This window comes from Danio aesculapii, chromosome 18 (assembly GCF_903798145.1).
Source record: "Danio aesculapii chromosome 18, fDanAes4.1, whole genome shotgun sequence".
NCBI classification, from domain to species: domain Eukaryota; kingdom Metazoa; phylum Chordata; class Actinopteri; order Cypriniformes; family Danionidae; genus Danio; species Danio aesculapii.
In genome coordinates, this window is record NC_079452.1 from 41,932,233 (window position 1) to 41,947,003 (window position 14,771).

At 33.5% G+C, this 14,771-nt stretch overlaps 1 protein-coding gene across 3 annotated transcripts in view; it reads right to left on the reverse strand.

Moving 5' to 3' along the window:
* Window positions 1–2,910: 2,910 nt before the first annotated feature.
* rfx4 (regulatory factor X, 4) overlaps window positions 2,911–14,771 on the reverse strand; it is a 37,785-nt gene continuing 25,924 nt past the window's right edge. Inside the window, exons 15-18 of one of the 3 annotated variants that reach the window (XM_056478323.1) lie at window positions 13,655–13,813; window positions 13,320–13,485; window positions 13,096–13,234; window positions 2,911–3,488 (exon numbers count right to left, since the gene is read on the reverse strand). In XM_056478323.1, coding sequence (XP_056334298.1) covers window positions 3,219–3,488; window positions 13,096–13,234; window positions 13,320–13,485; window positions 13,655–13,813 — 734 coding nt within the window. In that variant the 3' untranslated portion in view covers window positions 2,911–3,218. Of the gene's footprint in view, window positions 3,489–13,095; window positions 13,235–13,319; window positions 13,486–13,654; window positions 13,817–14,771 lie in introns of all 3 variants that reach the window. The other 2 variants (XM_056478324.1, XM_056478322.1) reach the window with 2 other exon arrangements.

Consider the following 14,771-nt stretch of genomic DNA (forward strand, 5'->3'; position numbering starts at 1 on the left):
CTTACTCCGTTTATATTGAAGTAATGAGGTATTTAATGAATTCATTACCTTCGACACTGAGTTCAAAACTCTACTCACATGAGAATTAACTTTCAGTCAATTTTGAGTTAACTACACTCATTTCATTTGATAAAGTTGACTGTTGAGTTTTACAGTGTATGCATGAACAATGAAATTATTAATAATATGAGTTTAAAGTTTAAATTATAAACATTTATTTATAATATAAATATAATTAAAAGGGAAAACACAAACAAAAAAGACAATCCAACTGGGTTTTAAAAAATCTTTATGTGGCAACAAATAATCCCACATATATCATTTACATGGTAACTGCTGTCACCACAGAAGTTACTGAGTGCTTTTATTTACAAGAGAAAGTGACTAAAGATAATAAATGTTACATTTTCGTATTCTTTTCTTTTTATTCCTACCCATAGGGTAATAGGTCCACAGTACCTTTGAGTGCATTCAAAAAAACACACAAACCTAGGTTAACACTTTTCAGTTTCCTAAATCATACAAAACTGGATATACAGTTCAAACACAGATAAACAATGCAAAGGGTCACAATGTTACAAAGGTACAAGATCTCTAAAATTCTCCCAGCATCGCCCCGGGGCAATTCTGCATTCGTGTAAAATGAGAAATCGTACTTTCAAATTCGCAAGCACCAAGCACTGACACAAGTGGCCCTTGTTTGTTTGCACTACTATGACGTTGGCAATCTGGCAGCCAACAAGCCGTTCAGAGATGAAGTTATTAAGGCATTTCTTCCTGGTGCTGAAAACGTGTGATGTTAATGCCAGAAAAGCAACTCACTTTGATGTTGACAGGAATTGAAAGTAGAATAAAAAAACAGTGGTGTCGTTAGCAGATCATTGTTTGACGTCAAACTCTCAGCCTGTGGTAAAACAACACCACAAGATGCGTATGTTTTTACACTATGTGTATTGAGAGCGAAATGAAAAACATGTGGGAAAAGGCACACCTGGGACACTTCCTTTTAGGGGGGACATTTTAAAACAGAAAAATGCTTAACCCTTTAAATCACAGGTGTCAAATCCAGTTCCTGGAGAGCTGCAGCTTTGCACAGTTTAGCTTTAACCCTGATTAAACGCACCTGATTAATCTACTTGAGTCCTTCAGGCTTGTTTGAAACTTACAGGTAAATGTATTTATTTAGGGTTGAAACTAAACTGTGCAAAGCTGCGGCCCTCCAAGACTGGACACATATGCTTTAAATCATTGAAATACTCAATGGAGTGTTACTGGGGGTTATTATAAAACTTTATGGCTAAAAAAATTATATTTTAATCAATATCAATGAAGTTACCATGTATGGTTCTTTACCCGATAAAGGCTTAATGTGGCTCCAAGAATTAAGAAACTTCATTAAACTTCATATATATATATATATATATATATATATATATATATATATATATATATATATATATATATATATATATATATATATATATATGTATATATATATATATATATATACAGTGCTCCGCATATATAAGTACACCCTTCACAAGCTATACAATATTATATTTGTGCATATGCACTAGATTAATCAGTACTGAAGCCAAATCTGGAGCTTATCTAACAAAATAACTTACAATAATGGTCCAAAAACTAGGACATCCAAATTTATGTTATAGAAAAATATTAAATACAAATTTAAAAAGGAAAAGTCAAAAGCAGCAAAAAAAATGGAGAAAATTTGTTGTAATTTTGTAGGTTGTAATTTCTTTTTTTGCAATATTTTGCTTGAATTTAATTGTATTATCTTTCAATTTCTAAATGTTTGGTGACTAAAATATTATTTTAATAAATATATCTGTTTAATAAATCTGTTTTGTTTAAATGCACCAAAATTAATTGCCTATATTCACTAAGAAATGGATAAAAATATTCATTTTCAAAATGGGGTGTACTTATGCTGAGCACTGTATATGAAGACCAAATTCAGTATACAGATTGTTACAAATATTTGAAGCAAATTAACCCAGAATATGAACACAGTATGCAAGCTGCATGCTAAATATGTATTGCACGTTTCCTCCCATTGTAAGCCTTCAAAAAACATAGCTTGATGCAGCAAAAAGTGATATTAGAGGACCAAATTCAGTACAAAGTATATTAATATTTTAAATATTACTTTCTTAATGCATTAATCCACATTAAGTGCTTCTTTTTCCAACATTTTATCCTTAAGTGAGGAAAACACTTTAGGGTTTTGCAAATATATTCTGGATTTATTTGCTTTTCTGTACATCCAATATATTTCTACAAAGTGTATACCAAATTTAGTCTTATATATACAGTTGAAGTCAGAATTATTAGCCCCCCTTTTAATTTTTTTGTCTTTTTTAAATATGTTTAATGTTTAACAGAGGAAGGAATTTTTCACAGTATGTCTGATAATATTTTATCTTCTACATAAAGTCTTATTTGTTTTATTTCGGCTAGAATAAAAGCAGTTTTAAATAAAAAAAAAAACATTTTACGGTCAAAATTATTAGCCCCTTTAAGCTATATATTTTTTCGATAGTCTACAGAACAAACCATTGTTATACAATGACTTGCCTAATTACCCTAACCTGCCTAGTTAACCTAATTAACCTAGTTAAGCCTTTAAATGTCACTTTAAGCTGTATAGAAGTGTGTTGAAAAATATCTAGTAAAATATTATTTACTGTCATCATGGCAAAGATAAAATAAATCAGTTATTAGAAATGAGTTATTAAAACTATTATGTTTACAAATGTGTTGAGAAGATCTTCTCTCCGTTAAACAGAAATTGGGGAAAAAATAAATGGGGGGCTAATAATTCAGGAGGTTTAATAATTCTGACTTTAACTATATTTATATATATATATATCTTACTTATTTAAAGCATTAAGCCAAATTAAGCATTTCCTTTCTAATATGGGAGTTTAACATGCAGTTTAACATGTTCTGTTCGTTCTGTGTTAATCTGTGCATAGAATGTATTTTTAATTAAAAGTATACCTAATTTGGACTTCATAAATAACTTAAAACATTCAATCGTTTTTCAGAATGTCCCATTTTCTCTCACAATGATTGCGATTCAACTTTCATTGGCAGCTTTGCACTGTAAACACTGACCACACCAATAAAAACACTGTTGCCATTCTCATATACATTCTCTGTAATTGTGTTAAATATGGACCACCGCTGGTTTATCATTTTGCCCATCCGGTCGTGGCCTCCCCGTTAATATAGGCGAATCCTGGAAAGTGTTGAGCGTGCTCGTATTCAGAGTTCCTGCGTGGGGCTAGGGGCGAGTACATGTCTCCGGTGGAGTATCGGGACGCGTGGACAGTGGGACTGGAATAACAGCTGTTGGCAGAGGGCACATCCGGCCATCGAGGGGTCACAGGACTGGAGTGTAGGAGAGGAGAGCCGCTCATCAGACACGACTCCATTCTGGACATCTGACTGTTGAGCGGATACTACAAACACACACACACACACAGAAAGAGAGAGAGAGACACGTGAGGACGAGCATTCATGAATCAATCATCCACTTTGAGCCGTGTTTGTGTGAATGAAGAAATGTGTATGGAGCAGAGTCCTTCAAATACTCTTATAAATCAATGTAGATTACCATATATGCTCCCTGTATTACACTATATTGCATTTCTTAGTAATTTTGCCATATTATAGATTTTATTTATGATCATATTAACTAAAAATAAATAAGTATAATCACTAATAATAAAAACTCAAATAACAAATAATAAAAACATTCACATACATAATCAACATCCTTAGAAGGAGCAGTAGGTGTTGCAATAGTAACATAGTAACAACATTTTATTTTCATTATTTATGATACAAATATTTTTAAAAATATCATTATTATTTATTCATTCATTTTCAGCGTAGTCCCTTTATTAATCAGGGGTCGCCACAGCGGAATGAACCACCAACTATTCCAGCTTATGCTTTAAGCAACAGATGCCCTTCCAGCTGCACCCCAGTACAGGGAAACACCCATACACTATTATTCACACATGCACTCATACACTACGGCCAATTAGTTCATCCAATTCACCTATTGCGCATGTCTTAGGACTGTGAGGGAAACCGGAGCACCCGGAGGAAACCCACCTGAACACGGGGAGAACATGCAAACTCCACAGAGAAATGCCAAATGGCCCAGCCGGGACTCAAATCAGTGTCCTTCTTGCAGTGAGGCAGCAGTGCTAACCACTGAGCCACTGTGCCGCCCATATATGTTATTAATAATGATACTACAGTACTAAAATAATTTTAATTTACATTCAGTCATTTAGCAGACGCTTTAATCCAAAGAGATGTCGAAATGAGGATAACAGAATCACTTCAGGTCACCAGAGAGCAGTGATATATACATGCCATGAAAAGCTGGTTTAGAATTATTATCTTTATTAAGAAAAGCAGTAAAGGGATAACTAGTAAGTGATAGTTATCATTAAAGTGCTAGTTTAAATTAGCAAAAATATTTTTATTTATTATTCTCTTTATGTTTATGATTTATTTATTATTATGTTAATTATTATTACTTTTTAGAAACTAATGAATAAAAGTAATAAATTCTTTAATTTAGTGTCAGTACATTTCATTTAATTTATATTAATAATAATTATTAACCATTAGTAGTATAGTAATTAATAGTAGCAATTGCATTTGTTTATTTATTTTGTAATATTAGCATTGGAATAAGAACAATTAATTAAACAATTTGATTTTGTTTATAATTATGATATTTTTTGGTATTTCTGATCTAATGACATCAATAAAAATAATAATAACAATATTTAAATTTTATTTATATATATATATATATATATATATATATATATATATATATATATATATAAAATTTTATTAGACAGTGATTATTTAGTTTTATACCATGTGTGTGTGTGTGTGCGTGCGTGCGTGTGTGTGTGTGTGAGTGCGTGTGCATATGCAGTTGAAATAAGAATTGTTAGACCCCCCTTTGAATTTTTTCTTTTTTAAATATAAATTTTCCAAATTATGTTTAACAGAGCTAGGAAATTTCACAGTATGTCTAATAATATTTTATATAACTCTTATTTGTTTTAGAATAAAATAATTTGTTTTAGAATAAACTATTTTAAGGACAATATTATTAGCCCTTTCAAGTTATATTTTTTTTCGATAGTCTACAGAACAAACCATCGTTATACCATAACTGGCCTAATTACCCTAACCTGCCTGATTAACCTATTTAACCTAGTTAAGCTTTTAAATGTCAATTTAAGCTGTATAAAAAAATATATATGAAAAATATCTAGTAAAATATTATTTACTGTCATCATGGCAAAGATAAAAGAAATCAATTATAAGAAATGAGTTATTAAAACTATTATGTTTAGAAATGTGTTGAAAAAAAATCTTCTTTCGGTTAAACAGAAATTGGGGAAAAAATAAACAGGGGGGCTTATAATTCTGTATATATATATATATATATATATATATATATATATATATATATATATATATATATATATATATATATATATATATATATATATATATATATATATATATATATATATATATATAAATATACACACACACACGCACACAGTAAAACCCAATAGGTAAAGGTAAGATTGCGACAACTCATTTAAGTTTAAAAACTAATCCTGATGAGTACTGTGAACATAATCCATTTGAGTAAAAGAAGCCTTTTGAGCACAGTAAAACCCAATAAATGAAGAGAACTCAAACCAACTGAGTATTGTAAAACCCAATAAGTTAAGGCAACTCAAACGGTTTGAGAAAATCGATTGCTACAAACCATTTGAGTTAAAAAAACTAATCTATATGAGTACTGTGAACTTCATGTAAGTTAAAGTAATGAGGTTACTCATTACTCATTAATTTAATTAACTCATTACCTTCAACAATGAGTTCAAAACTCTTTTCAAATGAGTAGAATTAACTTTCAGTCAATTTTGAGTTAGCTACACTCATTTCATTTGATAAAGCTGACTGTTGGGTTTTACAGTGTATAATTCGATTATATAAGACAGTGAGTTAGTGAGCATTATAATTGTAATACTAATTGTTTTCAGATAAAAAGCTGGAAGCAATAAATTACATGCTGTGTATACACTATATTCCCAGTGTTATGTTTTCCATCATATCTTGGGCTTTTTTTCTCAACCAGGGAATTCATAATGATTTGTATATCCGTTTCCCTATAGACAAGAGAAAGTTAGCACTTTTTCCTATACCCTGATCCAGCAAAGGTATTTTCGTTGCTGTGGGTAACAGACCAAAAACAAAACTGTCATGTCAGCTCAAGATATGCGTCCATATAAAACTCTCTGTTCCCTCAACATAATCTTCATCTGTCTCCTCTCCACTGCCTCCTCTCAAACAAAGCATGGACATTGTATCACTTTTTAAGTTGTCGGAAAATAAGTGGAAGTAAAAATCTAAAAGTGCCTTAAAAATAGAAACTGTCCACAGTCAGAGCTTTTATGAATGGCTGCGGCACGGAAAAAGAAAGTCAGGCGAGGTCAGAGAGAGCGATGCGTTGCTTATGACCTCTTGTTCATGCAGAGAAAAGAGACCATTGAATAACAATATTTTAGTAAACACGCTTTTCCATCTGGATCTCCGGCCTTTAGTTGTGTTATCTATGATGGCCATTGAGTAGAGATTGAGTGTTTGTGGGTCTGTTGGCTCTGGTTGGTCTACCTACTGTACCCTAGAGTCTGCATTCATTAGTTCTAAAACTCTGAGGCTCTGATGATGAACCAGAGAACTCTCAACTGGAATTTACACTCTTTTATTATAAAACACACGACTGGTCAAAAGATTGGGATCAATTTATATATTTTTTTTTTGCATTTTTATTAATGGATAGTTTCCTCAAAGTCATCCTCCACTTGTTCAAAACCTGTATGAATTTATTTTTTCAGTTGAAGACAATGGAAGATATACTAAAAAAATGTTGGAATGCTTTCTGACTGAAGCCATTGACTTCCATAGTATTTTTTGTTTCATCTATAGATCTCAGTGGCTACTGGTTTACAACATTTTTCTAAATATCTTGTTTTGCGTTCAACTTAAGAAAGAATATCATAAAGGTTTGGAACCACATTTTTTGAGTGAACTATCCCATAAAACAACATTCTGCTCATCATGGCTGCATTTATTTAATCAAAAATACAGTTAAAACTGAAGACTGACACCGAAGACTGAAGCAATTCAGATTTGGATTACAGGAATTAATTATGTTTTCAACTACATTCAATACAGCTGTAACAATTTTCAAATTTTTTTAAATGACAAGTGCTAAAGAAGGTTTGCACTTAATAAGATATCAAATAAATCACAGAAGGAAAGACAAACATTTCGGCTTTGTGCCTTCATCAGTGTAATGATCCTTTAACTTTTGCTGCTTAAAAATGTAGTAATTTCAGGTGTTCAAATCAGTTGAGTAACAGGTCTCGTTATTCTCATTGGTTTGAATTAAAATCTAAATGTCATGCATCAGGAAAAGAGGAGAGGGAAAAAACTACTTGAGTACTTGTCAATAAAAGAAATTTGGCCACAGCACCAAACTTATCCAGAAGAGTGTGGTGATTTCCATTTGATCATTAGATTTTTTAAAGAAATGCAGCCTTGGTACTTTAACTTATAGTAAAAACTATTTTAAAATCTTACTAATCTCAAACATTGACTGGTAGTATACTGTATGTAACACAGGCTCTCTTTTCTTCACCCACAACCGAACAACATCGTTAGCCAAAGTTCGCAAGTTAAGTTGTTACAAACATAGTTTGTCGAATTGCCGTTTCCCAAATCCACCGTTTAAACAAACATTCGCAAACTGCATCTCAAACTTATACGCTTACTACTACAACTCTAGAGCTGTACTTTGAGGCATAGTTCCTGGTGGTGTTCTATTCACAGTTATCCCCCTTATGCCCTATTCACTTAGAACGGTCCACATTTTTAACTTGGAATGATTAAAAAAACATTAAAGTCATCTCTCTTAGGTGTAATTTGCTTTCAAAGTGTTCTTACAGTCCAGTTTTAGCCATCTTTATGATGACAATTGTGCTCCCTTTACAGTGCACTTTGAAAACATTGAGTGGCTTTTCACGAAAGTTATAACTTAGATGACCTATTATTTAAAAGCGGAATATACGTTATGTCTCCAAAGCTTGTGAAAACAAAAATATATAGCGTACGTTAATGGTTTTAATTTATAGTACACTCTCGGAAATAAAGGTACGCGAGCTGTCACTGGGGTGGTACATTTTCAAAAGGTACAAATTTGTACCTAAAAGGTCCATATTATTACCTCAAGGGTATTATTAGTACCTAAAAAGTACAAAAGTGTTCCTCTTAAAATTTGTAGGTACTAATATACTTTTCAAGTACAAATGTGTACCTTTTGAAAAGGTATCACCCTAGTGACAGCTCGCGTACTTGTATTTCTGTGAGTGTAGGTTATTTATTAAGAAATGTGTCTGTACTGTATATGAGATGGGCCTGTTGGTTAGAACTTTTCTGCATTTCTTTAAATGTGTCAAATTATAAAAGTAGACTTTTACAATAAATAAAATAAAATAAATAAACAATAATAATTAATAATAATATTATTATTAAGTAGGATTTTTTTTTACATTTCTTAATAAATAGCCTGTTGTAATTTACAATCATTAATGATTTATATATGAGATTACCATACGTGTTAGCTAGTTCATGTTTTAGAATAAAATATGGCATATTCTCAATAACATTTGTAAAGAAAACATAAGCCCTATATGTGCCTTTTACATATATTTTAATTCAAGAGTTCACACTTAGCTGATGATTGATTATAAAGCTTGTTTGGCATGCTGTCCCAGGAGAGAGCCCTGAGCTCATAAGATCCTCGAGCCCGGGGCTCCCTCTCGTCTGCAAGGCGAGAGGGGAGTTTGAGCTCAGGTATATCTCAAGAACTCCCCTGCTGTAGTAGCTAATGAACAGATATTGCTCTTAAGAGATAACTACTTACTAGGTGCATGTCTATAGTACCGATTTGGATTAGTCAATTAACTTAAGTTGCATGTTTTTAGACTCCGCACAGAAATGTCGGCTGGCTTGATAAGGACTAGAACCAGTGACTTCTTGCTGTGAGGCAACAGTGCTAACCACTGGGCCACCATGTCACCCATCAAGGAAAAGTGGAGAAGTAGGGGTGGAAGGGAGGATTCTTCAAAACGAAGATGGCTGTTATATGGAACTTAGGGTTTTAATAGTGGCTTAGGAATCGTCTGATTGGTGAATCATAAATTGGATAATGCGGGACCAGCCGCAAGCCATCATAAGCACATGATCCTCTCGAAAATAGTTTATAAATAATCTTCACTTATTATGAAAAACGAGTGCATGTTTTTACCAAAACTATTATTAATGCGTTTGCATGTAAAACAATATAATTTGCACAAAAAAAAATTCTCTAAAGAAGTTTACACCCCGTTTACAGCGTCATATGGGTGTTTACGTTATAACTAACATAGTTCAAATGATGGATCTGTGACAAAGAAACTACGGGTTTTAGGAAACACTCCTTATTCTTTTCCCAAACCATCCATTGTACTATGATAGTTCAGCCGTAAGCTATGTTGTTGTTTGGGAAACGCACTCCAGATTAGTTCAACTGTTGACTTCACTGAAGGTCACCCAAAACATAAATTCAGCTGTTAATTTACTCCCCCTCAGGTTTTTCAATATGCGTGATTTTTTTTTTCAGTATAAAATTTAAACACGGACTCATTAGAAATATGTGCTTCAGCCTACATTTTTGTGAAACTGCACAAAACATACTTAAACATAGGTCTGACTGCAGTTTACAGGTAAAATAAACAGTACAGGGCACATAACGAATTATCGCACAACACATGGACATGACCTCAATAATTTTTGTTGATGCAACATATATGGCCCATACATAAACAATTCAGCCACATTTTAGCTGAGTGTGCAACATTTCTATCTCTATTGAAGGTGTCAGAATAGAAAAAAATGGAAAAAAACACTATAGTATTTGATACAAATTACTATAGTAAATTTTCATATGGGTGCCTGACAACTGACAATAGATCTGGTAGCAGATATCACAGCCTCTGTTACTGTTTACCTTGAACTTTTGTGTTAACATTTATTATTATTTATTTATATAGTAAATATGTTTTCACATTCTGATTCCAATGCCAACAGTGAAAAAGACTATAACTAAATTAAATATTCTTAATAATAAAATATGATGTGTTCATTGGAAGAGTGCACTTGCATTGTGATGATATTATATTGTCTTTCTGGCATTATATAATAAGACTATAATATCGTTTATCACAAAATATTTTGGTGCAATATATCATACAACAAAAAATAGATATTGTGACAGGCCTATTGGAAACAAAGAGCCTTTGTTCCTTTTCACGCTAATGATATTTGCAGGGGTATATTATCAACAAACTAATATAGTGTATTTTGCACAACATTAAATAAATACCAAAAAGCAACTTAATTGAATGTGTTTGCCTCACCTATCTATCTTCTATATCTATCTTCTGCAGAGCATTCGAGTGAGGTGAACCAATGTAAAATCAAGGTAAAACTATGTGGTCACAGTGCACTTTTTTCTTACATTTGCTTATGAAAACACTATTCCTACTATTGGAATAAGAAAAGGGTTCAGATCAGCGGTTTGCTGGTCTAGGATATCTGTACAACAAGCCCTGCCTTCTCATTGTCATGTACAAAAAGGACGTGTATCTGAAACATGTCAGAGGTTCCCAATACATTTTGTATGTCTCTCTCTCTCTTATTTGACACACAAGGTTCATGGATCTTTCTGTTAAAGAGCTGATGATCTGAATCAGGTGTGTTAAGTAAGGAATATATAAAAATGTGCATGGTGGGGGGGGTCCCAAGGACTGGAATTGGGAACCACTATCCTAAATAATATATTTCAGATTCACAGAAATGCAGATAGCGCCTTCTAGTGGACTTGCTATCAGAAATGTGAAACAAAATGTACCCAGAGCAACGTATTTTACGCTTCGCAAAAATGTAGGCTGAGGCACATATTTCCAATGATTTCCAATTTTTAGCTGAAAGCCTGAAACTATGCTAATACAGTAAAGGCAAACACAATTAATATCTTTAATGCAATCAATCAATTAATTACCCTGAAGAGGTAAAGTAATAATTTTGTAAATAGCGTTCAGTTTTTTTTTGCACTGATTGATTGTTTTGCATCATAAAACCTAAATGTATCAACAGAAGACACTATTTTGTTAAAATTGTTTTGCCAGTGTACAGTTTCCTTTTTATAAATCACCAAGGACCCTGGTTTCAAATTTATTTTAGAACTGAAAAAGTCACCTAAAACCTGGGATGGCCAGAAAATAAATTAACAACATATTTTTATTTTGGGGTAAGATATCCATTTAAAGTTTGATTCCTCCGTCAGCATCTAAACTGACATGTTACACAAACAACTGTGTGTAAAACTATTTGTACAGTAGCATACAAAAATGAACATTTCACACACTGATACACATGAACCTCACTGAATCACTGAACATCATGCTTAATTCAAATCCACGCAAATATAACTGACTACATGCACTAAACACCATTACACTAGTGCAGACCTATACTACTCTTAAGACTATAGTATACTTATAAAGATGTATCCATTTAAAAAAAAATTAAATAGATTTTTAATTTTTTTTGCTGCATTTTAATATTTTTCATCAGACCTTAACCTAAAGATTTCAATAGGCTTCAACAAAGACAATTAAGGCAGCCTATTCATCTCTGTTCTCATTCAGAACTGAATACGCTTTAAATGCATATGCTAAAAGACCAGTATTTGGGATCAGGAGGAGTTCAGCCTGTTACCCCAGTGAGTGCTGTGCTACATTACACAAGCATTGTTTATCCATAAACCTCTGTGGATAACAGTTAGCGGAACAGTTCAGATGCTAATGACTGTAATACATCAAGCACCATTCACATTCACACCGGTATTCTTCTCTCAGTTACAAACCCTGTAAAAGAGACATGGATGGAATACACTTCCACTCTAAATACTGGGCAATACGCACCTCTTTCCAGCTGATATTAGGTTTACTTTCTGAATGTTTGTTCACAATTCATCTTTGATTTTTGTAATAAAAGGTGATTTTCCACTGAAACTAATCCCTGTTAGACTGATGTAACTAACACTTGATAAAGTTAACTAATTCCAAATAGTAATTTAAGCATTATTTTTAAAGATACAATTTAAGCATTGGTTTAAAATACAATCAGTTTCCAACAAAATCAAATCCCATTCATTATATTTTCTCATTGAGTATCCTGTTTAATTCATAAATGCATAAGCTCTTCATTTTAGATCAGTTTGACCTTTTTTCTCATAATGATTTTGAGACAATTTGAGAGATTATATCTGTTTATCACATAAACAACTTTGATACTCTGATTATTATGTCTTTTTAAAGACAATTAGTTTGACTACATATACCATAAGTATTTATCTTATAATTTTAATTCATTCGTTCATTCATTCATTTTCATTTCGGCTTAGTCCCTTTATTAGTCCAGGGTCACCACAGCGGAATGAACCACCAACTTATCCATGTTTTATGCAGTGGATGCCCTTCCAGCCGCAACCTATCGCTGGGAAGCATCCATACACACTCCCCTACACTCATACACTACGGACAATTTAGCCTACCCAATTTACCTGTACCGCATGTCTTTGGACTGTGGGGGAAACCAGAGCACCCAGAGGAAACCACCGTTAATACGGAGAGAACATGCAAACTTCACACAGATATGCCAACTGGCCTAGCTGGATCTTGAACCAGCAATCTTCTTGCTGTGAGGCAACTGTGCTAACCACTGAGCCACTTTCCGCCCCATAACTATATTCAGTTTTATAATATATTACAAATACTCTAGAAATTGCCATAATCTTATAAACTAATAAACGATTTCATCATTTTGATAGAGGATTCTGACCTGTGCGGATGTGCGGTGGTATGAGGAATAATGCAGAGGAGTGGGTAGCCCTGCTTCATGGGTTAAACTGGAGTACTGACTCTGAATGGCATGATGGTGCTGGTTTGCGTAGCTGCTGTAATTATAGCTGCCAGTATACCTGAGGAAAATAAAAAAAACATATCTTTAAAAACATTTCAGAATCAGCACAATATTTAATCTCACATCATTTATTTGGTGCTCACCCATGCTCATCCCGATGTGGGTAAACTGGCATCCGGTGTGCGGAGGATGATCCATGTAGCGCAGGTCCGCCTCTCATGCAGGACAGCTGGGATCCGGGCTCGGTTGGGCTGCCGCCTGAAGTTGTCACTGTGTATGTAAGGGACCAGGTATATGACTGAACAGCTCCTGGCACATACACAGACATACATATACAGAAAAACGTGTTTGGAGTGTTAATTAAGTGCTCTTACTGTGGGATACAGGTTTAATGGATGCATGGAATGGGGCCGTGCCAGCTGAATGTAATACTGTGATGTGAGATATGAGGTTTAGCATCGTTTTTAATGTTATTTACCTGTTGTGGTTGATATGCTGGTGTACTCCGGAGACTGGGCTGAATTGGGGGACCCTACAGCGGGTACGCCCACCGAGTGAACAGATTTGGCAGGAGAGTATGGTCCAGGTGATGTAGATGTTGGTGTGGAGCCCATCAGCATCAGCTCTTCTCCAGTATCTGCTGGAGGAGTCCAAAACAAAAGGCAAAGTTCTGAATTCTTTGTTTGAGAAAGATCATATTGTTTGTTCTGGATGCTCATGCGAGATGCCACAGCAGACGTCTTAACATCAAACCACTGCCTTAACCAGATGCCAGAATTCAGGTCACCCAAAAAGGAAATGCTGAACAACATCCTCCTGATAAATCGACAGCAAACCTAACTTGCATATAACAGACTGGTTGAAGCTGAATTGTCAGTATCTATAATAAGGTTATAAATGTGTGAGTTGCATGTATGATGGATTTGACAATTATTATTGTCCTTATATGTTTTTAAATGCAGCAGTTTTTTTTAACCTTTAGACTAAAGAAATGGTTGTGGCTGATTGTGGTATGATTGTGATGTACTAAATACATATGCATAAAAATGACATTCAATGTAATCAATAACAATTTTAGAACAGTACATCAGACTACTTAAAGTACATAAAATACTTAGCATTCTATCAATATTATTAATATATTATATTATATTATATTATATTATATTATATTATATTATATTATATTATATTATATTATATTATATTATATTATATTATATTATATTATATTATATTATATTATATTATATTATATTACGGGTTAGTTCCTTTATTCATAAAGGGTCACCACACGGAATAAACCTCCAACTTATCAAGTTCATGTTTTACGCAGCGGATGCCCTTCCAGCTGCAACCCAACACTGAGAAACACCCATACACTCTCTTTCACACACATACACTATGGCCAATTTTAGCTTATTCAATTTATCTATAGAGCATGTCTTTGGACTGTGGGGGAACGAGAGCACCCGGAGGAAACCCAAGCGAACACGGGGAGAACATGCAACCTCCACATGCAAACTCAGTAACCTTCTTGCTGTTAGACGATCGTGCTACCCACTGCGCCACAGTGTTGCCCTTATGTTATGTTA